Here is a 26,441-nt window from a genome sequence, read left to right as displayed (position 1 = left end):
GGATCAATATTTTAGTGTGATAGTTCTGTTATGTTTCAAGAGACAGTCTTATTATGTAGCCCAATATGAGCTCAAGTTCATGATCTTCCTTTTATTTTTTTTTTAATTGCCAGTCCTGGGGCTTGAACTCAGGGCCTGAGCACTGTCCTTAGACTTTCTCAAGGCTAGATCTCTACCACTTCAGCCACTATGTATATGGTACCAAGGAATCGAACCCAGATCTTCATGCATGGTAGGTAAGCACTCTACCACTAGGCCAAACTCCTGGCCCAATTTCATGATCTTCCTGACTCTGCCTCTTAGTGCTGAGATTACGGATGTGAATTACCATGCCCAGTTTATTGCAACATATTCTGGGAAATGTTGCCTTACAGTATTGGTAAGAGAAGACTGGAATGGTTAAGTCAGACTCATTTCATATTACATAAGCCATTTTAAATAAAGAGTAAATCCTATACCAAAGGAATAAATTGGTCATTGTAGCTGAGTTCCATTACCTTTGTTACATGCCAAAAATCATGATCTAAATTTAATATTGCAGGTGGGTAGCTAACATTAATGATAAAAATTAATTTCTATTATAAACACGGTAAGTAGGCATGCTCAGGGGACATCCTTTACATTCTTTCCCCCCTCCCCTCCCCCATTACACCCATAGTATATGAAGCTAAGCCACAATTGACATTAAGCATAGTATATTACAAAAACCAATAAAATGCAAGTCATAAATTAACTTGATCACAAGTCATAGAAAATGATTACACACGTACTAGTTAAATTCTTGAATTTCTTTTTGGCTTCTGCCCTTTCTTCTGCATCAAAGTACCAAACGGTCATAGCATATCTGTGAACAGTAAACAGGTATAAGAACTGAGATTACAAAACACACACACACACACACACACACACACACACACACACACAGAGTTGTTGTGAATCTCATATTTTTAAACTAATTTGTAAAACCAACACTTGATGTTCTACCTATCATTCCAAGTCCACCCTTATTTTCACTCAATATTAATTTATCTGATTTCAATTGTGTGTCAATGGAAGAAAACACATAAGGACTTATGGGTTGTGTGGCAGGTATTATCCCGACTGACGAGAATTCAAACGGTCCTGTCCAACAGAATCTTCCTAGAGTTGCTCAAGGATGTCAGGCCCATACAGGGAAGACAGATTCAACAGATTATAATAAGGAACTATGACCTCGATAGAAAGGACTGGAAAGAATCCATTCTGCTAAAGATTGAGAGGCTCTAGTGAACATTAGAAAACATAGGAAAGATGTGAACATGAGTGAACCTTTGAAAAATAACTTGGTGACATCACAGAAGAGTAAAAACTCATGGCTTGCTTTGTCTAGTTTGGGACATTAAGACATTCTTATAATTGAATAATGATGACATCAAGCTTCAATTTCCTTCCAATTATTTGCTTTATCAGATCTATGAGAAAGAGTCTAGTGGGAGCTATTTTGTTCATGCTTTCTTTTAAAGATTCCTTTTAAAATTATTATAATTAGTCCGCAATTTTTACAGCACCTGATTCCTCTTTCCTCCCCTTGCAAGGTTCTAGAAAGCCTTTGCCAATGTTTTCTTTGGACTAGGACAAATGCAGAGAATTCTGCCACAAAAGACAGTGTCCAGTTATTGAACCCCATAAACCAGGTCACAAGCAGACTTTGGTGGTAGAAGTAGAGGTGTGTTCTTCTATAGGGCACACACAATTTGGTATTGAATATGTAATTCTGTTTAAGGCTCACTTGAGCTTGGAGATGTCCAGATTAGGACTTTATTGAACTATAGACTTGTTAAGGTGTTCATGCCAAAGCTCATATCCTGTCCTCACTCAGTTGCTATTTATACTATAACTCCTCCTGACTGCATTCCTATCTACTTCACATCTCTGGCCAAAAGATAAAAGGTAAATAAGAGGCAGAACCAAGAATTAAGATTTTTATCAGGAGTTTCGATATTAACATTGAACAATACTAAGTTGTTCAGCCCGAGCACAAAAGTACCTGAGACACTTATCTCCAGTTAACCTCTAGAAATCGGGAAGTGGGGCTTGGCTCAAGGGTAGGGTGGTAGCCTTGAGCTGAAGAACTCAGGGACAGTGCCCAAGCCAAGTTCAAGCCCCATGACCCACAAAAAAGAAAGAAAGAAAAGAGACAAGGAAAAAAGAAAGAAAGAAAGATGTAGCCAGGTGCCAGTGGCTCATACGTTTAATCTGAGCTACTCAAGAGGTTGACACAGGGGGATCAAGGTTCAAGGCTAACCTGGAGAGAAAAGTCCTGAAGACTCCATCTACAATTAACCAGCAAAAAGGCAAGCTGGAGGCATGGTTCAAATAGCAGAACATCAACCATGAGAAAGAAAACTAAGTGTGAGGCCCTGAATTCAAGTCCCAATACCATCAAAAAGATGTAGAAACATCTTCCAGTTTTTGAGATGTGGATATATTTAACCCAGGCCAATTTTAAGCTAAGGAAGGGGTAAAAAGGAATCAAAACACACAATATTCTTCCTTTTCTCAACATTCTTTTTTTGCTTGTAAGTAATGTCTTATAAAATTGCCTAGAGTAACTACACAGAATTCCTGATGTGTGATGGCTAACATTTTTTTTTTTGGTCAGTCATGAAACTTGAACTCTGGGCCTAGGCACTGTCCCTGAGCTCTTCAGCTGAAGGCTACCGCCCTACACCTGGGCCTGGGCATTGTCCCTGAGAATCTTTGGCTCAAGGCTACCGCCCCTACTCCTGGAGCCACAGCCCCACTTCTAGTTTTTTAGTGATTAATTGGAGTTAAGAGTCTCACAGACCTCAGTGCTCAGGCTGGCTGGACACTGAATTGTGATCCTTAGTTCTCAGCCTCCTGAGTAGCTAGGATTACATACAGGTGTAAGCCACCGCCGCCTGGCCCAACATTCTTTATGTTAGATGTTTGTAAAGTGGAGGACAAAGGAGAAGGCAAACAAGGAGAGAAAAACAGAAATCTGAAATCCAATAAGCTCACCTAACTGAAAGTAATCTGATAATCATTATTGCAAAGTTAGATTTGTATACAAAAGACACCCGTTTCCTCTTTAATTCTGCAAACAAGTGAGGCAGTCAGCTTTAGGGGGATAGCCAGTCAATGTGATGAGTTTAGAGTTCTCTGGGAACCGGGGTTTGCATCACAAGCCCTTTACCAGGAAGTCATGGCCTTGGCTCTTACCTGGTTGCATAGGAAGGCTGGACTTCATGTGGATTCCTACGATCTGACCAGAAGAATAGGAGTCTGTCAAAAATGGGCTCCACATCAGCTATGAATGACTTCCCTTCTGGAAATATTCTCAGGACCCCACCGTGCAACTGAGGACAAACCAAAAAAGAAAAAGGACAAGAAGAAGGGATTATTTTCTGGTCTCACAGGCACCCATGGTACTTCAGTCAGGGCTGGAAATCACAGCACCTTCTAAACTCCAAAATCATTGTTGTTGGTGTGCTGATCCTGGTGCTTGAACTCTGGGCCTGGGTGTTGTCCCTGAGTGTTGGTTCTCAGGGTTAGCATCCTACCCCTTGAGCCACAACTCCATTCCAGCTTTTCTATGGTTAACTGGAGATAATAGTCTCACAGATTTTCCTGTCAGAGCTGGCTTTGAACTGTGATCCTCACTCAGGTCTCAATATCCTGAGTAGCTAGGATTATAAGCATGACACACCTTACCAGCTAAACTCCAAAAGTTTGACTTCCACATCCTACTTAGTATGAAATTTTATCTCTAGCTTAGCTAGAGAGACTGTCTTTCTTTCAACCTTTCTTTCTTTCTTTTTTTTTATCGGTCATAGGGCTTGAACTCTGAGTCTGGGCACTGTCCCTGAGCTCTTCAGCTCAAAGCTAGTACTCTACCATGTTGAGCCACAGTGCCATTTCTGGTTTTCTGGTGGTTAATTGGAGGTAACAGTCTCACAGACTTTAGTACCTAGGATGGCTTTGAACTGTGATCCTCAGATCTCAGCCTCCTGAGTAGCTAGGTTTACAGGTACTGGTGCCCAGGCTTAGTCATTTTTTTTTTAATTTGCCATTACTGGGGCTTGAATTTAGGCTCTTTTACTTTGCTAGGCTTGCTTTGTTCATGGCTGGTGCTTTACCATTTGAGCCATATCTCCAGACAAGCTTTTGTTAGTGTTGGAGCTAGAGTTACACAGATTGTTCTGCGCAAGCTGGCCTCGAATCATGATCTTCCCCTGAGGATTACCAGTATGAGCCCCTGATGCCTGACTCACAGTCATAATCTTTACCTCGTGTGAACCTTACTAACTACTTCAATGGGTAAAAAAAGAGAGAGAGATAAAGAGAAACTATAAATCAGAAGTAGAAATGATTCAAAAGTTGGAGACAGGACTAGTTGGAATTCAAATCTCTTCTCAAAGTGACCTGAAGTCCTAGTTGAAAGTGACATGATCTTTATAATGGTCACCTTACATACCCCAGAACAATTTCCCATTATTCCAACATACCTTAGCATCCCAATTCTTGTTTAGGTAGTAGATGCAGGTGATACAGCGCCCATCTCCATTGGGGTTGTCCACATGGCGAACGTAACCTGTGCCATTGCCTGGATAGCAAGCCACCATTGCCTGCAGAGAAATCCCAAATAAGGAGTTAACAAGCTTCTCTTCCTACTAGTGGACAAGCAGTAGCCTTCTTGATGGCCATATGACATTTACAGCAGTCCGCTAGCTTCTTAGTCATACATCCAATATATAAACGTGGATTCTTACCATAACATAAAATCAGCATAAATTAATCTTTAGCACAAAAGCTTAACAAGCAGACTATGACTTATGGCTCAGTCCAGATGTAACAACATCCCCACAGTTCTAGAACAGTTCACACAATCTCTCTTAAGGTAACCTGTCTCCATCATCATTCCGATAGCCTGCCTTTCTTTTATATTCTATTTTAAGAAGTCGGTTCTAGGTTTCTATGGAGCCCTGATAGAGTCATTGGCAATGCAAATTGGGTCTGGCAGCACATCCCTGTAATCCTACCAGTAGGGAAAGCTGAGGCAGGATGATGGAGAGTTTGAGGCCAGCCTGGAATATAGAGGGAAACTGGAACAAAAACTAAACAAAAGCAGGGTGGCTCATGCCTGTAATAGTAGATACTCAAGAGGCTGAGATCTGAGAATTGCAGTCCCTGCCTGGGTAGGAAAGCCTGTAAGACTCTTATCTCCAATTAACCATCAAAAAGTTAAAAGTGGAGTCATGGCTCAAGTAGCAGAGCTCTAGCCTTGAGCAAAAACATGCTTGGGAAGAGAGCTCAAGCCCTGAGACCAGCATTAGAAACAAAACAAAACAAATAAACAAAAAAACAAGAATCATTAAGGATGAGGCTTTCGAGACTGTTTAGATAGCACCTCTGAATTGTGAAAACACGATGTATTATTTATAGAGACACATCCAATGACAAAGGAACCCAAGGCATTATATACTCAATGAAAAATTTAGAACATAAAGAAGAGAGAAGGAAAAGACCGAGGCAAAGAACACGATACTTGTTAGCCACAGACCCAAGGAGATGTTCTTCAGGAAGAAAGATACTTTAAGCAGCCTACATCATGTCTTCCTTTCTGTATTTTTATTGCTTTGTGTCAATACTAGGTGTTGAACTCAGGGCCTCACCTTTTCACTCAGCTTTCATGTTCACATGGCATTCTACCACACGGTCCGTGTCTCCACTCCTGTGTTTTTGCTGGCTAATTGGAGATGAAATCTCAAGGACTTTTCTGCCCAGTCTGGCTTGGGACCTAAATCCTCGGATTTCAGTCTCCTAAAATAGTAGCTAGAAATATAGGCATGAGCTACCAGCACCCCACACATTTCTTAACCATGTTTTTCCTCTTCCTGCCTGATAATTATCAAATCTGGTGATAATCTGAAGTTCTCTTCCTTTGTCTAAGTACTATTTATATCAACCAGGTAGAAAAAAAGCTGACACCTACTTTAAACATGCTACTGTAAATTGCTGTGATAGAGTAATAAACCCCTGTTTCATGAGAAACTTAGAAAATAGATTTTTTTTTAATGTGGGAGCCAGGAGTGTGACCAAGTGGTAGCGTGCTCACCTAGTATGCATGGAGCCCTGGGTTCAATTCCCTGGAGCCATATACACAGAAAATGCCAGAAGTGGTGCTGTGGCTTAAATAGCAGAGTGCTAGCCTTGAGCAAAAAGTGTTCAAACCCCAGGACTGGCAAAAAAAAAAAAATGTGAAGAACAAAGTGCTTTTTCTTTTCAAGACACTGCTATTTAAAAAAATAGGAAAGTTGGGGCCGGGAGTTTGGCCTAGTGGTTAAAGTGCTTGCCTAGCATGCATGAAGAGCCGGGTTCGATTCCTCGGTACCACATACATAGAAAAAAGCCGGAAGTGGTGCTGAGGCTTAAGTGGTAGAGCTCTAGCCTTGAGAAAGTCCAAGGACAGGGCTCAGGCCCTGAGCTCAAGCCCAGGACTGGCAAAAAAAAAAAATAGGAAAGTTTGGGGACATAATAAAAAAATAAAAACATAGAAATATTTTCCTGTTCTTTTCACTGCTGTGATCTTAGACTACGACCGTGTCTAAAACACAGAAAGGTGTTCATTGAAAAGTCAGTAAATAAATCAAGAATTTGTGAATAGTTTTGTCTAAGGGTGTATTCTACCTAGATCAGTGGCTCTCTCAGAGACGTTTCATAGACATACTTTGACTCATACATTTATGTAGACTTTATAACGATCTTAAACCTTAACTCATCATCTCCCAATCCCTTCAGACACACATGCAGCTAGTGATCTCCGTCTCCTGCCTCTGAACCTTGAAAGTATCAGCACAATCTTATCCTTAGAGTCCATGTTTGACTGTTAGCTTGAATATCTTCCTGGAAGTGGAATTTGAGGTTGACTGCCAAAAAGATTTAACAAATGATATCCACCAAGCAGAAGATGGCTGGAAACAGAGGATTGGGAGCAGATGGAAATAATGGCCTTTCTAGAGAGGAAGAGATAAATGAATTAATTCACCTGGGATGGGTGGAGAAGCTCTGTCAGGATTATCAGGGCCAATAATGAAAGTCACGAAGGCCACAATCACTAGCTGGACTTCCTGCCATCTCAGCCTCCCCCCTCCTCCCACTATGTGTGTCTGAAAAGAAAAGTGTGCTGTCAACTTTACATTCTTAAACAGCTCTACTCCGAGACAGAGAAAGGTCAGAAGTCTGGATGCCAGCCATCTGTTTCATTCCACAATTCTACTGGTCTCAGGCTGTTCTCTCCTATACAGAGGGACCTGTGTCAAGTAAACTAGGACTTGATCTAAACATCAAACCTAGGAAAAGCAACAGAGTTTTTCAGGGCATTTTCAAGTGTTTATCAGCACTCAGAACTCAGATTAGAATCCTGAAAACAAACCAAAACAAAACAAGAGTCACAGAAGTACATCCTCTACTGTTGGCTGCAGGTACAAAACACACACATAGAGAAAGAGGGCTTACTGTCAGGATGAAACCCTGAAAAGGAAGCAGAGGACCTGACTGCTTAAGAGAGAGCAGGAGACCAGTTATCTGGCTGCAGTGACTATACATCCTCTCTCATAGTTCCAGAAGCCTTGTTGTGCATCAAGTTGGATACAATGGAAGGAAATCATTGTGGGCCTCTGTGGGCCTTGTTGAGACCCCATTGGCCAATGGGATTTGTGAGTTTTCTGGATTGGTGTCCCGGGAGATAGGTCTTAACTTGGGCACACTCCCCACTATGTGCTGGTCTTAGAGGTAGAATTGAAAATACCAGGCTAAGGATGCGCTGAGAAGCAGATGTTATTAATAAAGACTCATCCCCAGCCATGCCAATTTGTGCACGGGGCAGAAACAAACTCCGGAAACCAATCAGTTCAACTGTGCTGTTATCTAAATCTCATTCAATCTGGAAAGGGATCTAGTCTATATACATGGAGGAAAGCGCTCCAATACTTTATTGTTCCGAGAACAGAGGGCTCCAATGATTATCCAAGCATTGGCAAGCAGTTAGCACTGACACTCAGCGGGAGGATGTCTTATTTATTTATTACAGGCTTTTCATTGACTAAAACTTCCTGAGTGGACTAGCAGCTGAGATTTACACAAGTTTTGCACCTGCATCAGTGCCACCACAGCCCATATCATGGGGTCTGGCTCTGTTCTTAGATGGATGGTTGAATCCACACATCCCCCTTCCATGTCCTTCCCCCTTCCATGTCCTACTCCCTTCCCATGGCCAGCCCTCAGCACGTCCTTCCCTGCTCCATCCCCAGAGGCTGCTCTGAGGCTCTGTAGTAACAGGAAATGAGAGGAATGAACCAGGTGTTGCCGGGCTGGCTCTAGCCCAGAGATATGTGCTCTAGGCACCCTTCACAGTCACGCTCAGGCAGGAAATGTGTGTGTGTTCTTTAAAGACGTACACATAGCTGGGCCTTCCACCGACAATCCTAGCTATGTGGAAGATGGGAAGAATCAAGAATCAAGGAATGGAGACCAGAACATACAAAAAGTTCACAAGACCTTCATCTCCACCAATATAAAAGGGGTGTGGTAGTGTGTACCTGTCACCTCAGCTGCACACAAAATCTGAGGGCCACACAGTTTAGGCTAGCTCAGGCATAAATGTAAGCAGCTTGTTAAAAAAAGATAAATAACAAAAGCAAAAGGGCTAGAGTATGGCTCAAGTGTTAGAGCCCTTGCTTAGCAAGTTCAACGCTTCTCAGCGCAAACTCCAGTGCCACCAAATAAACAAATATAGCAATGAACAGATGAACACAGATCGAACTGTAGCATCCAAATCTAAGTAGACATTCTGCTTCTCACATGCCCCCAGAAGAACACAGTGGCTCTGTGGGTAAGGGTTGCTGGTGGGCTGACTTCATAAAACACTGAATCTCAAAGTCCAAAGGTCAAGTTGAAAAATAAAAGTCCAAGATTTCCATTCCAATGCCTAAACAGGATGCTCACAAATGCAATCAACTGCAACTTGACTGCATGCCCAAAGCATTTTAAATACTGGCATCAATGATCCATTGTCCATTCAGCAAAGGTGTCATTCTTGAAACTCTAATAAAGCACCCCACAAAAAGAGAGTGAAAGCGAGGGAGAGAGAGGGGAGGGAGGGAGAGGGAGATATTTAGCCTCATATCATGTTTGTTCATAGAAATATTTAATATTGTTCCTTTAGTGTCAGAATCACTAGCAAGACTTGATCTTACAAGGTACAGCAAAGAGGCATTTTATCCAAAGTCCAACTGAGCAAATTAAAAGATTCACCATGTCCCTTTACAAAAGTTGCAACAAATGAAAACCTATTGTTGCCTGACATGTAAAACTTTCATTTTGATCTACTCATGAATATGAGATCTCTGTAGCTGCTAAGTAGAAATGCCCACCAACTTTTATAAAACTTGGCTGTGAATTAAAAATGGTTTTCTTGTGAGGTACCAGTGGCTTCTACCTGTAATCTTAGTTACTTAGAAGGCTGAAATCCAGAGGCTCAAGGATTAAAATCAGCCTAGGCCATCTCTAGAATAGCCAGTAAAAATGGTGGAGCATCAGCATAATAATCATGAGGCCTTGAATTCAAACCCCAGGGCTGCCAAAGAAGAATCTGTATCTATCAATAGGTAGATATTCATAGATATAGATATCTATTTATATACATATCTTTATATAAGTAGGTATAGATGGATAAATATCATATATATATATATATATATATATTGGAGCTTGCTAGCAAGACCCTATCTCAAAGATCTTGTGCACAACATGATAGTAAAACACAACCTTAGTAATGCATAGTTCGTATTTAATCTCTCCACATCCCAGTTTGCTTATCTGTAAATTCATGACATAGCATGCTTATCTTTCCCTTTACTGGGGCCTCAACATGTCCTTAAGGAATCAAATGTAGCTTCTGTTTCAGGACTGTCAAACTAGTGTACAATCCTGCTATAACGATAATTGACTGGATTCAATCAGGTACTCCATGTGAGGACTCTGGAAGGTGTGGTGTGAAATGCTACCTACACTACCAGATTGGTTGCCATTTGCAAGAACAACTCTTCACATCTAATGATGCAGACAACCAATCAGATCTTTAGGGAAACTCTCCTAAATGTTGTGGGTCTCAACTTGATAGTCAGGGTCAAAGAAATACATCAGGATATATACTGTGATTACCTATGGTCTTATGTTTCCCAAGAACTCAAGTTACCTTGAGATGGCTCTTGAGCTATGAGCAAGTACCCTCAGCCATTTCTCTCTACTGGGCTCAGCTACTTCCCATCCAAAGTCAGAGCTTCAACCTAAGTACCATCCCATGTCACATGCTTTTCCACACCTCTGTTCCAAGCCTCCTTCCAGTTTATCCACTGGATACAGAGCAGTGGAGACCCACAACCCTTCCTTCCCACCATAACGCATGACTGTAGAGAACTGCACAGAACTACACATGTAAAGAGTTAGTAGGGAAACAAAGGCTTTGTTAGCTTAGGAAAACAACCAAGTTCTGGATGTCTGTGGCTCATGCCTATAATCCTAGCTACTCAGGAGGCAAAGATTCAAGGATCACAATTGGAAGCCAACAGAGGCAAGAAAAAGTCTATGAGATTATCTCCAATTAACAACCAGAAGTGGAGCTGGGGTTCGAGTGATAGAGCAGCAGCCTTGAACAAAAAAAGCTAAGGGACAGTGCCCAGGGCCCGAGTTCAGGTCCCAGGATGGGAAGAAAGAAAGAAAAGAAAGGGAAAGTAGCCAAGCAACTCATCATAGCAGACAGCATTTGACAGTGCATGTTTTCTAGCCAGAAACAGATCTTGTTCACACTCAAGGGACAACAGCCTAGGTGACACATTTTCAATGTTCTCAGTCATCTGGGGACAGAGAAGCTGAGGGCTACACTTCCAGGGAAATTTCTCAGGGTAACCTGTGGTCAGCACAGAGGCATACTGTTTAAGAGGCATATTGAGGTAGACAATGGACAAGGCAGCCTGTGGCTAGATACTTGATACCTTAGCTTTCTTTTTTTTCCTCCTTGTTTTTGTTTCTTTTGTGGATACTAGAGCATGAACTCATACAACCTCACACTTGCTTGGCTTGCTTGCTTACATTCTACTACTTGAGCCATGTCTCCTGTCAGCTGGAGATAGAATATAAACTTGCCTGGCCAGGTTGGGTTCAGACTTTGATCCTCTAGATGTCAGCCTCTTACTAGCTAGGATAGCAGATCTGTAGGGCTCACATCTTTCACTTGATAGGGGCCTGAGATAGGGGTCTCATTTGATGATTTGGTAATTCATAGAGGGGGGAATAGAGAGTAAATAGTCTAGATCTAAAAATGTGCTAAAGACTGAAATATAAATGCTATATACATGTGCCAGCTGCTCTAAATCGAGAGCCTCCTTCTTAAAAAGAAAACAAAAACCCTTGAAGTATCCAAACTGCTATAGGTAGGCATCTCACAGAAAAGAGCTTGGGGTGTTAATGGTGGATATGAGGAGAGGGGGACATGCGTCCACTTGCAGATGCTGGTATTTCAATAAAAAAAAACTCCCAATTTGACCTCTTAAAGTGTGGCTTCTCTGTATCTTGCTGATGGAATGAGTTCTCTTAAGTAACCTTGGAAAGAAAGGGGAAAGGAGGGGAGGGGAAGAGAAGGGGAGAAGTCTAGGCCAAGCATAGTTTCTGCAAGTTTTGTTTTAAAAAATAAGTAAAGACAAATTCAGACAAAATGTCAAATTACATTATTTTCCATCCCAAAGAAATAAAGATAAGACTAAGCCGAGTTTTTATCTTTTATCTACAGATAAAAAGATCTTACTCTGATAAAGATAAAAATTAAACAGCTGAGGATAGGAAAAGATAACTTAATTTCTTGCCCTAGCTTCTGACCATCAGTGGTGAGGGATCTTCAGAGTCACTTGTGGTATGCACTGATGTCACTTGGATAAAACTCTAAAATACAACAGAGGCCTCCCTAGAAGATAATTGCAAAGCATTTATATACATTTAAAAAAAAAGTGCTTCTGGATGTTATGTATTTGTCTTGGGACTTGAGCTCTGGGCCTGGGTGCTGTCCCTGAGCTCTTCATCTCAAAACTATCACTCTATCACTTGATCCACAGTGCTACTTCCAGTTTTCTGGTGGTTAATGGGTGATAATAGTCTTACAGACTTTAGTGCCTAGGCTGGCTTTGAACCAAGATCCTCAAATCTCAGCCTAGATAGGATTACAAGTGAGAACTACCTGTGACCAACTGCATGCTTGTGGATTTTTATACATTCACTCCCACCACCAAGACTGGGATAAAGAGAATTGGAGAAAATGTAAGCACTACAGAAAAAGGTAGGAAACTGCTTGAATGGTTTTCAATTATCTAGCTTGGCATCTTGCTTGTTATCTTTGTTGTTGGTTAAGATCAAGCCTAAGTTATTTCCTTCCTTCTAGTGCCTTCCAGTGAGAGACTGATGTAACAAAATGCAGCGGAAATAGGAACTATTGTAACATAAGTTGTCTCCAGCTATCCTGGTTCCCCTTCTCAAAGTTCTATCAGATAATTCAAAATTCAGAATGTCAAAGAGTCAAATACCTGCCAAGTCAGTAAGCCTTTTAAGAACCCCAAATTATTCATGAAAATATTTTCTACTATTCCATGCCCACCATAAAAACTATTTCTGTCTTCCTCATTCATCCTAAATCCAGGCTAAAAATAATTCTGTTCCCAGAACCTGTATACCCAGAACCCTTCTCCTCACAATGTAACACAATAATGACCAGGCCCTTTCAGTGAACTGTGTTAATACCCTAGGAATTTCAGCACTTCTGCAAACAAAAAATAACTTATTACCCACTCTCAGCTGCCTCTATGAGCTGCCCTCCCTGGTCAGGTAAGAATCCCGTGGCTAGAAGGCTGGAATCTACCATCTTCACTTTAAAATCTTAGGATACTCAGATGAACTTGCTCTTAACTTTGGGATCATATAATACAAACAAGCATCACTACCTAGACTTGGGAACTTTCAGTTTAGTTGTCTGGGTCAAAAGTGGCAGATCCAGATTTGTGTGTGCGTGTGTGTGTGTGTGTGTGTGTGTGTGTGTGTGTGTGTGTGATATGTGCACGCATGCACATGCTGGGGCTGAGGCTGAGGCTTGAACTTAGGGCCTGGGCACTGTCCCTGAGCTTCTTTTGCTCAAGGCTAGCATTCTACCCTTTGAGCTACAGCTCCATTTCTGGCTCTTTTGATTGTTTATTGGAGATAAGAACATCATGAACCTTCCTGCCCATGCTGACTTCAAACTGAGAACCTTCAGAGGTAAAGTGACAGTGACTCATGCCCGAATTAGTCCTAAGTATTCAGGAGCATGAGCTCTGAGAACCATAGTTGGAAGCCAGTGAGATAGATTCCTATCTCTAATTCATTAGCAAAGAAAGCCAAAGTAGCCAAACACTGTGACTCAAGTGGTAGAACATCAGTTTCCTATGAAAAAGGATCAGCCATTAGACCTTGAGTTTAGGCCCCCAGGGCAGGTGAGTGCACACACACACACACACACACACACACACACACACACACACACACACACACAGATAAACTCCCACCCCATCCCTGGAAAAATATGTTCACATTCTCTCTCTCCCCCCTCCTTTTCTTACAGCCCTGTCCTCCTTGTACAAAACCACAGGAGCTCCCCAAAGCCTGTACCATCTAATTGTACTAGGTTAAGATACCACTCCAGGGGTCCTGTGTCTCAGACATAGAGGCAGGAGGTAATTGCCACTAGAATTCTCAGACAACCAGGGTTTGTTGTTGTTATTGTTTTTATAAGAGCATATTGTCATTCCTCTCTCCATTGTGGTTAAATCTTCCCTTTGGAAGGGGATTCCAACAGGGCCCTGCAATTAGGCACAGTAAACAGGGCCAGCCACATGGACATATCAATACAGGCTGCTGGAGTTTGGGAAAGCCGCCCTTCCCGTGGAGACCTGGCTCTTGGCCAGCTGGGTGATGACTGGGTGACAGGGCTACGTGCACTTCGTGAGGGTGGCAGTCAGCCCACACCCCAGCCGGCAGAGCACAGAAAGCCGCCAGTCAGCCTGAGGAGGGAAGGGAGCCCTCTGCTCCGCCCCCTTTGCTACCCCTGTCACCAAAGAAATGCTTGCAACAGGGGCTTCCTAGCAATTACAAAACCAGCACAAGTCAGTCAAGCCCAGGCCGAGGCCATTTAAATAGGTCAGGCATTTAACCAGATCCTTTCACTGCCTCTCACCACATGTTAACAGAACAGCTGCCCTGTTTCCTGAGATACTCCCCCCCACCCAACGACCCTGGTGGCATTTGCACATTTCGTGTTTAATTTCTTGTTTACTGAAAAGGTAAGAAGCAGCCAGGTTCTGAGTCATTAACTCTGGAAGTCATACGTGGACCTGGAAATGACCATGTTTCTAAACAGAACACATCTGTGATTAATTCTTAAGGTAATGGAGGAAAGAGACAGGTGTCATAACATTTAATGTTATTCAACATGAAAAAACAACCTTATCAGGAAAAAATAAAACTTCCCCTGCAGCTCTTTAAAACTCTAATCTCTATGGGCACAAGGGTAACTCACACCTGTAATCCTAGCTACATAGATGGCTGAGATCTGAGGATCCAAGTCTGAAGTCAGCCAAGCAGCAAAGTCCATGAGATTGGAAATAACAGTATCTCCAAAGAGCCACCAAAAAGCCACAAGTAGAGCTGTGGTTCAAGTGGTAGAGTGCTAGCTTTGAGCAAAAAATAAAAAATAAAAAACTAAAGGACATCACACAGGTCCTGAATTCAAGCCCCATTATCAATACCAAAAAGTAAAGCAGAACAAAGTAAGGACAGAGGGAAGGAAGAGAAGGAAGAAAGTCTGCTCCTCTAACAAAGATAAGGGGTGCCGTGAGCTGGCCTATCAGTGAATTACATAATTACATATAGGTCTCTTTACACATTCCACTCTGATCTTAAGACACTGGAAAGAATCCATGATAACTTCAACACAACTGATAAAACAATTCTTTGTGAATGGATAATATATCCATCATTATCTATCAAAACATGCCAGGATAAATGTCTTGAAGCAATATTCACAAGACAGGAGAAACATCCATTTGCACTTCAATACTTGGAAAAATCTATGTGCTAAAAATGAGAGCACTGACACAGCAGTTCAGTCGGAAATCATGAAATTCAGCCACCATATTTATGTATTGAACGAACACAGGTGTTTTACCAGTTGTGTCCCTGACCTGTGATGTGAGCTTCCCAACTCTTACCTCATTCCCTCCACAATACCCAACCAAGAGGAAACATTTTCTCCGACATACAGATAAAGAAGTAAAGGCACAAGAGAAGGGTTTTGAAACTTGCTTTTTAAAGCAGTTTGTGTGCTGAAGAACATAAAGCTAAATCAGCTATGTTTTACCAGTGAGGCTTTCTAGTGTCTAAATTTAACCAGTTTACCCACATTCTATTTTTGAGGGAACCAGGATCTTCAGGTCTACAGCTTAAGGCATAGTTGTCACTACCAGGCACTGGTGGCTAAAGCTAACCAAGAAGATGAGACTCAAGAATCACAGTTGAAAGCAGGTCCTATCAGGAAAGTCCACATGAGTAATCTTCAGTTAACCACCAAAAATACAGGAAATGGGGCTGTGCCATAAGTGGTGGAATGCCAATCTTGAGCAGAAAAGCTCATAGACAGCACTCAGGACCTGAATTCAAGCCTCACTATCAGCACAAGCCCCTCTTCCCATGGGGGCAAAAAAGCACTTATCTTTTATATCCACATACAAGTTCTAGGATCACCTGCATGGATGCCAAAACTCAGGGATGTAGAAAATGACAGATTTGTATGTAATCTGAGCACACTCTTCCATACACTTAAAATCATTGCTAGATTACTTTCAGTACCTAGTACAACATAAATGCTAAGTATCTGTTATACTGTATCATTTAGGGAAAAATGATCCAAATTCTCCCTAAGTGTTCCATACAGAACTGGTTTTTTCCATGTATTTTTTATCTACAGTTGGTTGAATCTAAACATACAAGAAGCTAATGAACTTAAAAATACAGGAGGCTGACTACACTTGATTCATCCCTCCGTAGAAAAACTAATAAAACAAAATTATACGAGTATGCTTGAAATGGGGTCTGTAAACTAAGAGCTCAAGAGGTCATTTGAACAAGAACCAGAAGGAAAGGAAATGAACTCTGAACCTGTGGCAAAGTACCCATGTCTAAGCTGTTGCTGTGTTTTTATCACTGCTGGGTTGACCTCAACCCACCATCAAATCTCTGAAGCCCCTCTTGGACCCTCTCAGCCTCATATGCAGTGGTCCTCAACATCCATCTTATCCCAACAGCTGCCTACACACTAAGCTATTCTTCCCTCTTAAGTTGTGCAGGAGGAAGTCAGTCTCTATCTCTAGAACCTTCCTTCATCAGGTCAGACCAACAACAGCTACAGTTTCCAAACTAATGTCAAAATCAGATGATATATGACCAGTGCAGAAAAATGGCAAAGGATATGCAAAAATATCTTACTCCTAAGGGGGAAAAAGCCCCTATTAAAAAAACTCTCAGGATGAAATCCATGTTCACTACTCACATAAGCACAAAGCTTGTCTGGGCAATGTCTACACTCTACTAACACCTGGATTAGAATTCACAGGATGTAGAAATTGTGTTCATTAGGATTCATCCCATACATATTCACTGGCTTAGTGAAGGACTGACATCTATACGACCTGGTTATAGGGTAGAAAGTAGAAGGTTCCTCAGAGAAAAACATGTCTCAACTCTTGTCAGGAATAGAAAGAGAAACCAGAAATAAAGGACCTGGGTCTGGGCCTGAGAGTTGAGGAAGTGGTTAATTTACTTATTCCCACACTCCTCAAAGGTAGAAGATTTCCAAATATGGAAACTGAAAGAAACAAAAGCATGACTGGTTGGATACTATAGAGCTGAGTAGATGAACCTATGTTTCCAAACTGCTCCCAAAATATCAGGAAAAGAAGTGTTACCTGAAAACAAGTGGTGTGATTTCCAGAGGGACCAGGAATGAAATTGCCTTCCTTCAAACTCCAAGGCAAGGAACGAACAAATAAAAAAGGATTCTTTGACAGTGCTTCTGATTTACCAAACACAGGCTCAAACCTTTAGCATGCCATCAAAGCCAGGAGAGGAAAAGAGTGCCCAACCTCTACTGATTTTATCTTTGATCCCAATCAAGCTAGTTTCCATTGATTTGTCTAGGTTTTCCCCATGAAAGTCCTAAACCTCAGTATTCTCCAGCTTCCTTGAAGCCAGCCTCGCAGCCTGGAAAGCCACACTTCAGGCTTGTAAGGAGTGTTCACAGTTGGCACATAATACATTCTCATTAGTGAGGAAATCCTCTGCTTCCAACGCACTCTGTTCCAAATTGTGCACCTCCAGAATCACTCTGGTTCTTTGTTCTTCCTGGGTCTTACTTCTTTCCAGGCTGTTGGCTAAGCAGAAGGGAGTAACACCCATAGTAACTAATAAAGACGTTTTTTTCTCCCCTTAACTCACCACTACAGGGGAAAGTTGTTTCTAAACATTCTAATAGTTTTGGAAAACTCATCTTACTGGTACAACTCACAGAAAAGTTATATACCTGTATGTTTAACATGTATTTCTGAAAAGCTTACAAATGAGCTAAAAAAGTAACTGATAAGTTTTAGCTATGAAGAAGCTTGAATTTCATCAATCATATTCATTGATTGCTTAATTATGTACGTGTGTATATGTGCACGCATGCACACACACGCTAGTGTTAGAGCTTGAACTCAGTGCTGGCACTCTATCTCTAAAGATAAGGAGTCTCTTAGATTTGTCTTCCTGAGCTGGCCCTGAACCCAGATCCTTAGATCCTAGTCTTTTTTGTAGCTGGCATTACAGGTGTGAATCAGCAGCGCTCAGCCCAACCCTGATTTATTCGATTTTCTGATGTCCTTTGTACAGAGGAGCTGTAGAAAGCCACAGCACCAGTCCTCCCGAACTTCACTCAGTGGTTCTCAAACTTTAGTCCATCCTGGGGTCACTTGGAGAACACGTGCATTTCTGACACACTAGATTTGTGAAGAAGCCCAATAATTTGCATTTCCAGCTTGTGCCCATGTTGATTGTGACCACGACTATTTTGGGTCAAATCCAAGAGCCTTTCATGCCTCCCCTGCTCTCCCCCCACCCAAGGATAAAAAGTAAAAGAATCAGCCAACTTAGCGGGTTAATTTGGGGAACTGAAAGGGAGCAAAATGCCTAGAGCCGTCTGTGACACAGGCTTTGTGGCTGGAAACATTCCAACTGCCACATGCTAGCCTGGCTGAGCTCTGTGTGGATTACTGGCATATCAGTGCTGGGAACTGATGGCAGAGGAGCCTTCTCTCTCCAGGAATCCAAGAACAGGTGACAAAAAAATACTACTTTCTTCTCAGTTGATGAAAATATAGGCTCAAGACTGGGAGTTTGGTCTAGTGGTAGAGTGCTTGCCTAGCATGCATGAAGATTGAGGTTCGATTCCTCAGTACCACATACATAGAAAAAGCCAGAAGTGGTGCTATGGCTCAGGTGGTAGAGCTCTAGCCTTGAGAAAGTCCAAGGATAGTGCTTAGGCCCTGAATGCAAGCCCCAGGACTGGGGCTTAGTTTTGGCCAGTCCTGGAGCTTGCATTTAGGGCAATATATATATATTATACATATATATAATATATATATAATATGTGTGTGTGAAATATCTATCTCAGTGCTTCTAACTGATCAAAATCAAGTCATACACACACACACACTCTCACACACACAGCAGTCTCAGCAGGCAGACAGGTAGGAGGTTTGCAAGTTTAAGACCATTTTGGGCTACATAACAACACCCTGTCTAAAAAAGAAAACTAAGGTTGGGTACAGTGTTTCATGCTTGTAATTCTAGGCTACTGTGGGGGTAGAGACTGGGAGGTCATGGTTTGAGGCCAACCCAGGGCAAAAAGAAATTGTCAGAGACTACAAGCAATGGCTGGATGTGATGGTGCATACCTATTATCGCAATGACAGGGGAAGCATGATGGCTGGGCAAAGAGGTACAGGCCTGTCACCCCCAGTGACATGGGTAATTACAAGTAGGAAAACTGCAGCTCACACAGACCCAGACACAGAATGAGACCTTCCCTTGAAATTAACCACTGCATAAAGGAGCTAGAGGTGTGGCTCAAGTTGTAGACTGCATGTCTAGCAAGTCTAGCCCTGGGTTCAATCCTACCACAAACAAAACTGAAAGAGATGGAGGCATAACTCAACTAGTAGAGCCTGAGATATCCTTTGCCAGGGTCTGAACCAGAACCAGAACCCCAAGGCTCTCTTCTCTCTCTCAGCTAGACCTGAATGTAAAAAAAAATACCAAGCTCCAACTATGACTCAGTACTTCCTAGAAAGAAGTGTGGATTTCAGAATGGAATTAAAACTGAATTAAAGCTAAGTTCTTCCTCTAAGGTGGTCTCTTATAGCATGTCAAATACTCAGCACTCAATATCTATTAGAGATCGTGCTGCAGGCCTGTCCTCTTCCTAACAAAACACAGATGGCTTCCCCCCACACCCCACTTTTTAGGTTCTACTGCTATGCCTGTTCTTAACATTAAACGTACATACAAAACTCAACAGTCTCTGCATTCAAGAAACTTCCAAATGGAAGGTCAACTAAGCAATCAAACAATCTTAGGGCCACCTACTGAATCAGGAATAGAGTTCTAGAAAGCAGACACAATGGCTTCTAGGAGCATGGCTTCTGAAGCACAGGAGACCATGGTGATGCTCTCGGGGTTGTATGTCTGGCAAATCCTTTCTAAAAGTATTTTAGGGTTAGGAGAGAAGGAAAGCTCTAGGAAAACAAAGAAAGAAAGAAAGAAAGAAAGAAAGAAAGAAAGAAAGAAAGAAAAGAAGGAGAAATAAGAAAAAAAAGGGCCAGGATTACCAGGGTAGGAAGAGAAAAAGTATGTATATATCATCACTAGCAGCTCACCAAACACATGAACAGAAACTCATCCACAAATCAGTGCCAGAGAGAATGCAAAATTCAAGTAAGTGCCACACTGATTTAAGAGAAATAACTGCAAGAAATGGGGGCACACATTCCATGTATAATTAACCAAGTTAGCTAATCTTACTTGGCAAACAGACAGGACTCTGAATCAGAGCCAAATCAATGGTTCCTGGAAATCTGCCAAAGCTGAATTCCTTAGTCTGGCATCATAAACTGATTTGTCTGTTGTATTTACAATTCCAAAGCCTCTGCATTCAGCTACCCGCTGGGCACTCCTGGCAGATGCCCAGCAGAATATATCAGAACTATCATTACTGTCAGAACATGTACACTGACAAACACCAGAGAAAAGTGACACTCGTTTCTTAAAACAACATTAGTGAACAGCTACAAAGTGCTGTTCCAAAGGAACTGTTTGTCAATATAGTCAGAATTATATTTAAAATGCTGAAAGAAATTGAGAAGGTAGCAGAATTCACGTACCGATGCTGAGCTGCTGCAGGCTACCTGATAAATGAAGCAACATTAACCACTGCATCCCTCTCTTGTGCAGCACCCTTCTTAAGGACCTGTTCAAGGTGCCTTCTCTCCTTTATATTAGAAACAATGTAGCGTTGGGAAGAGATTACTCAAAGGATATGATTTACAGTCCATTCCCTTCCATAAAGATGTTCAGTGCTTCAAGTTCAGTGCTACCTCTCCTAAAATATCTTATTCATAGCTAGGTGTTTAATTGTAGAGACACTGTGTAGTATATCCAGTCCACAATCTCTATGTGCTAAGAGCTATACCTATCATGGAGGCTCTGGCCACCATATTACTATATTTATGACATGACACTACATGCCTCTCACCTCCTCCAACCAATACTCATAGGTCCCCTGAGCTAACATGGTGCCAGTCACATTTTTCTCAACTGAAGGCTGAGGCAGCCATGACTGGTAGCCATCTTGAGCCATGTGCATGGAATCAGAAAAGCTACATTGGAAGGAGAGAGAAGAAACAAAGAACACAAGCAGAGAAACAAAAATGAATCATAACACCCAAAGAATTAATGCACCAGTTGGCCACGATATGAAGATCTAATTCATGGCCCTGGTCTTCTAAGAACCCTGATTGCATTTCTTGTAATTAGGTCCTGAGAGATACCCGGATGTTCCCAGCAAATTAAAGCAGCTTCCAATTAGGATAAGCTCTATGAAGTAATGGATATTCCTGACATTAGATGAGAAGGGTAGGCCAAAATTGTTACTGCTCAACAGTGGAGGAATAAACCCACTGCCCAGTAACACATTTTCTTTTATTCATGAACTTTTTGCAATTTCATCATTTCTCTGGATTGCTTCTGCAGAAGGGCTGTCTTTTCTGTCACAATGCAACCTCACACCATTTTCCAGAGCCACTCTGGCAAAGGTCTACATAACCCACCTTGTTAATAAATGCTTTTCCTAAAAATAACAAAAATGATGAAAATAAAAATAAAATATAAAATATAAATAAATAAATAATAAAAAGTTTCACAAACTTAAAAAAATAACAATAGGCACATACTAGCACACTTCATTTTCTCATCAAATGTACTCCATTCACCCATTTCAATGTTTTTTTTTCCTTTCTTGTTTGTAAAGCTTCTGACTTAATCAGTCTTGAACTAGAGATACCTAGTTTAAAGATACTAACAACTAAGTTTCAAGAGACTAAGATCTGAGGAACTTGGTACAAAGCCAGCCCAGGAAGATAAATCTGAAAGACTCACATCTCCAACTAGCCACTAAAAAGCCAGAAGTGAAGGTGTGGCACAAATGGGAGAGTGTCAGCCTTCAGCAAAAAAAAAAAAAAAAAAAAAACAAAACCCAAGTGAGAGTGCAAGATTCTGAGTTCAAGCCCCCATACTGGCACAAAGAGATCTTTTTTAAGTATATGGGATTATAAGCTTGTTCTCAGTTGTGCTTCCAACTCTGTACAGAATCCTAGCATGAACACTCTGCAGGTGCTTGTTAAAGAAGACAGATAGGAAATCCTAAACGTCAAGAACATAGACTGGAGTCAGAGATGTCGGTTAGAATTTCAAGTCTCCACTTAAAGCCTGTAACAATGATGCATGCTTAGAATTCTAAGAACTTTATGTGTATGATATTTAATGCTCCTTCTCTTCAAACACATTTCTTTTTCTCATTTTACACTAGATGAAACCTAAGAAATTTACCTAAAAGGCCATAAAGTTTGGTAACTCCTACCCTAAGCCCCTAAATCCTTTCATAAACCCTTTTTTAAGACTTTAGGTCAATTGTTTAAGCACTCATTTGCTTAAGTCCTGGCTCAGAAAATTAAATAAGATAGTATTTTTACAGTATTTTAATACAGCACCAGAAAGAGCAAACTGTCCAATAAAATGTGTTTATTATTATTAGAGTTAACTAGCTAGTGAGTCTACAATGAACGGCTTCAAGCAATGGGGACATTTAGTTCTATAAATTACACGTTCTCTGGAAAACAGCCACTTACAAGATCCGGACAGCCAAAGAAAAAGAAGCAAGTTATGACCAGTATTTATCTTGGATGAGTTCTAAAAAATCTCCAAAAGGGAGGAACCGATAAGAAATCTTTTGCAAGACTGAAAGCAATACCCACGCTTGAGGTTAGGGGGCGCCATACTGCTGTATATTCTAGGGAACCACTCACCCAGAGGGTCTGCACCCCAGATATATGTGAGTATATAAATGTTGTTATTATAAAGGTGATGCACAGAGAGGTTACAGTTATGTAAGTCAGGTAATGAGTATATTTCTTTTTGGACAGTGCCACCACTTTCCTTGCATCTCCCCGCCCCCCCCCCCCCCCCAGTTTCACCCTGGGTTTTTCATCAACAAAGTTGATAAGTATTAGCAATTTTTGTAAAGGAGTGGGGCCATCTAGTATTTCTTTATAGATTATTTCACACCAAATGCTTTGGCTATTGCTTCAATGAGACAAAAGGCATTATGACATTACTCAGTGATGGTTCTAAGTCCACCCCTCCCCAAAATTAATTACAGCGTATGAATTACTAAGCATAGCCCCAAAGAATTCAAAATACTTAAAAAGGGGGGGGGTAGAGGGATAAATCTATACACTAACAATTAGCCTTCCTACATCTGTGTATACTTGGAAATTTCCTTAATAAAGTGTAAATTCTCTTTGAAAAATTTAATTTCTAGTAAATATTTGCAGGAAACTGAGTCTCTTTATGTCCTTACCCTGGGATAGATATATAAAAGATCTTACACAGGAAAGGATTTAACTGAAGAAGTCAAGCAAGTAAAGAAAAAGGTTAAATTAAGGTGAAAGTGACATACATCATATAAAACTGGAATATGTTTCACTGTTTTAATAATGATCTTCAAGGAAAAGAATGAGTTTTCAGACACCATCATACAAGTAAAATGAATTTGAAAAAGAAATGTTTTCTATTTACTATAGTAAGCGTGGGTTACTTTAGGTTTTCAATAGCCAGGGAATGTTCCAATCTAGAAGTGATCTTTCTAAAGGGCAGGGCAGAATAGGTTTGTGCAAAAACAGTCTAAGAAATGACTGAAATCTGGATATGAGATGTCTCTTCAGTGAACAAGAAGAATTGTTCACTTTTCAATTCAGTTACCTTCTGACAAGTTAACTGAGAAGTTATTTATTCCATCTAGAAGACAGCCCTTAAGTGGAGAGACACATCTAATTTTTCACCTTGCCGCAACTTACACAGTACTTTTCATTCCATTCCAATGAAATTCTAGCCTGAAACCCTACTCTCATCCATTAAGTCAAAGCTAAAAAAAAGTTAATTTTCAACTATGTTAGTGACTTCATTCTACCAATTAATTCTGATTCTGCTCCAAGCAAAAGTCATCCCCAGAATGCTGGGAGGGCAGGGGTAGTAGAAAGGGTGGAATTCCTAATACTGAAGTTAAAAGAACCTTACAGTGATGAGGCCTTTGGCTCTTCCAAGTTGAATTTACAAGAAAAGAGCCCAGAAATGCTGAGCCTAAGTCTTTCTCCCTCGCTCCTACCCATGCCCTCTCTGAGAAACAAGAAAGGCCATTTAGTACAAAAACAAACTGACCAAAAGGTAAAAGATGTGCCAAATGTAGTGGCACTTCAGGAGGATCAAGTTCAAGGCCAGTCTGGGCTACATAGTACAATCTTGTCTCAAATAATAATAATAATAATTTAAAAAGTATGAAAGTTCTCAGCAGAGACAGCCATCTGTCAGGCTCCTACTGCACCCATCCATTTCAGCTCCTTCACTCATTTCCAGTCCTTACCTCTTCCTCACTTATGGGATAAACAAGACAACAAACAATAGGTTATTCCAAGATCAGTCCCACACTGAGAAATACGACACTTGTCAAAGAATGCTACCCAGATGAGTGTTCACCCTCCTTCACAAGCTGCCATGCTCTGCTGCTGTTTCAAAAAGTTTTCCAACTTAAGAGACCAGACCACTAAACAAGAGCAAATCACTCAGAATTGCCACCAGATAGCTGCCTGGACTAGCATAGGAAGTGAGAGAAAAGAAAGTAACAAGACCCTCCCCCAAGTAATGTATGACACCCACCTGATGCCATCTTACCCACTTCCATATTCCTGTCAATCTACCTATAAATGTTTCCAAGGTAAACACCCCGGTCTCTTCCAAGCCATGTGAACAAAAGCTGTGTCTACACAGAGGTACTAGTGTCCCTCTCTGATGATTCTATATCTTGTTGTGTTGAGTGGCTGTCACCATGAAAAGGCAATTAGGAAAAGAAGGTGGTAGTGTAAGAAGAGAATTTTCAGCCAGGCAGATCGGAATCCTGGATCCAACAGGTCAAGCCGGGGCAGCACTCAGGAATGAAGAGAGCTTTTAGCTTTGTTCAAAGACAAAACTCCCCCTTCCCACCTCCTCACATCCCACAACCCAAAATCACAACTGCCTCTAGAATTCAACAGCATTTTTTTTAAAAAGGGATCCCTATGCGAAAGACAAGTTTGGGTGTATTTTACCCAGTCACTGAAGATGGTGACAACACTGTGACACATCTCAGTATCTTTTCCCTCCTTCGGGTCCTTGGTGGGGTGGGGGAAATCTCAATGTCTTCAAAGTCTGACCCAAAGTCACTTGGGTCCGGGGTAAGTCAATTCAGAGGCAGCAGCCCGGCCATCTCGAGCCCCTTCCCCTGGACTTCGTAGACCGGAGTTGGCACGGGACGCGGAAGGGGTTACAGGACAACAGAGGCACCAGGCTGCCTTCTAGCTTAAGAGACAAAAGTGCACAGCCCAGCGAAGGTGACCTGCGCCGGCCTCCAGGCTGCACACCCCCAGGGGCCGTGCGCCTTCCCCGCTTCCGCTCCCCGCTCCCAGCCCCCCCCCCCTTCCCAGCCCCGCGCGTGCCGGTCCTACCTTGGATCTCTCCTTCACGTAGTACTTGCCCAGCCGGCTGCCGCAGTACAGGACCAGCCTGTCGATGAGGGACAGGAGGAAGTTGATGGCCTCGCAGCCCTCCTCGTTGCCCCCGATCCACGTGATCTGGTCACCCCGCAGGTGCCGCTTGGAGACCCCGGCGCGCGGCCCCGCCAGCTGGCCGTCCCGCAGCACGCCGTTGTAGTGCAGCTGTTTGACCCGCTCCAGGACGCAGTCGCCCACCACCTCGCCCAGGAAGTTGTCCAGGTAGCAGAAGCCCACCTCGTGCAGACAAGGCACGATGTACTCCAGGGCGATCTTCTCCAGATCCAGCCTCATGATGTGTCCCAGAGGCATCGCGCCCGCTGAGCTGAGAGCGGGTAACCCCAAGGGTGCACCCCGACCGGGAACGACCTCGGAGAGCCTGGCACCGAGGTGCGGGGAGCGGGGCCCCGGGCTCGGCAACCTGCGGCGACCACGATCCCCGAGAGCCACCGTAGCGCCGGGGATGGGAGAAAGTTGTTGGTGACTCTGGGGAAAAGGGATCCCCGTCCGGGGCCCTGCGGGAGGTGCGCGGGACGCCACCACCCTGCGCTGGACTGACCCAGCCGGGAGTCCAGGGCCCCTTAAGGAGTTGAGGAGCCAAACCTCCGCTGCCTGCCGCGGCGGCCCGGGGCGGGGAGAAGCGGAGGCCCGGCCCCTAAGTCCGGACTCCCAGCGGCTGCGGGCCCCGCCCACGACACGCCCTGACCACGCCCACTCGGAGCCCCGCCCCCTGGCAGCCCTCCCCTCCCCCGCCCTCCTGTCCGAGCTACAGCTCACCCACCAGTCCAGAGCGCGCTGGCAGTTGAAGCTGGGGAAGCCAAAGGGAGTGTAATAGAATGCCCTCGCCACGCGTGCTGTTTT

The 26,441-nt window shown here is 42.5% G+C and overlaps 1 protein-coding gene across 1 annotated transcript in view; it reads right to left on the bottom strand.

Moving 5' to 3' along the window:
* The window catches only part of Egln3 (egl-9 family hypoxia inducible factor 3), a 28,699-nt gene extending 2,530 nt beyond the window's left edge, over positions 1-26,169 (bottom strand). The window contains exons 1-4 of the mRNA XM_090345192.1: positions 25,536-26,169; positions 4,509-4,628; positions 3,223-3,359; positions 771-844 (exon numbers count right to left, since the gene is read on the bottom strand). Coding sequence (XP_090201318.1) covers positions 771-844; positions 3,223-3,359; positions 4,509-4,628; positions 25,536-25,892 — 688 coding nt within the window. The 5' untranslated portion in view covers positions 25,893-26,169. The remainder of the gene's footprint in view (positions 1-770; positions 845-3,222; positions 3,360-4,508; positions 4,629-25,535) is intronic.
* Between the last annotated feature and the right edge of the window lie 272 nt (positions 26,170-26,441).

The sequence above is a fragment of the Megascapheus bottae genome, chromosome 14 (assembly GCF_031878675.1).
Source record: "Megascapheus bottae isolate mThoBot1 chromosome 14, mThoBot2.hap1, whole genome shotgun sequence".
Lineage (NCBI taxonomy): Eukaryota > Metazoa > Chordata > Mammalia > Rodentia > Geomyidae > Megascapheus > Megascapheus bottae.
The sequence above is the reverse complement of the archived record's forward strand: the minus strand, read 5'-3'. Positions and strand labels throughout refer to the sequence as shown.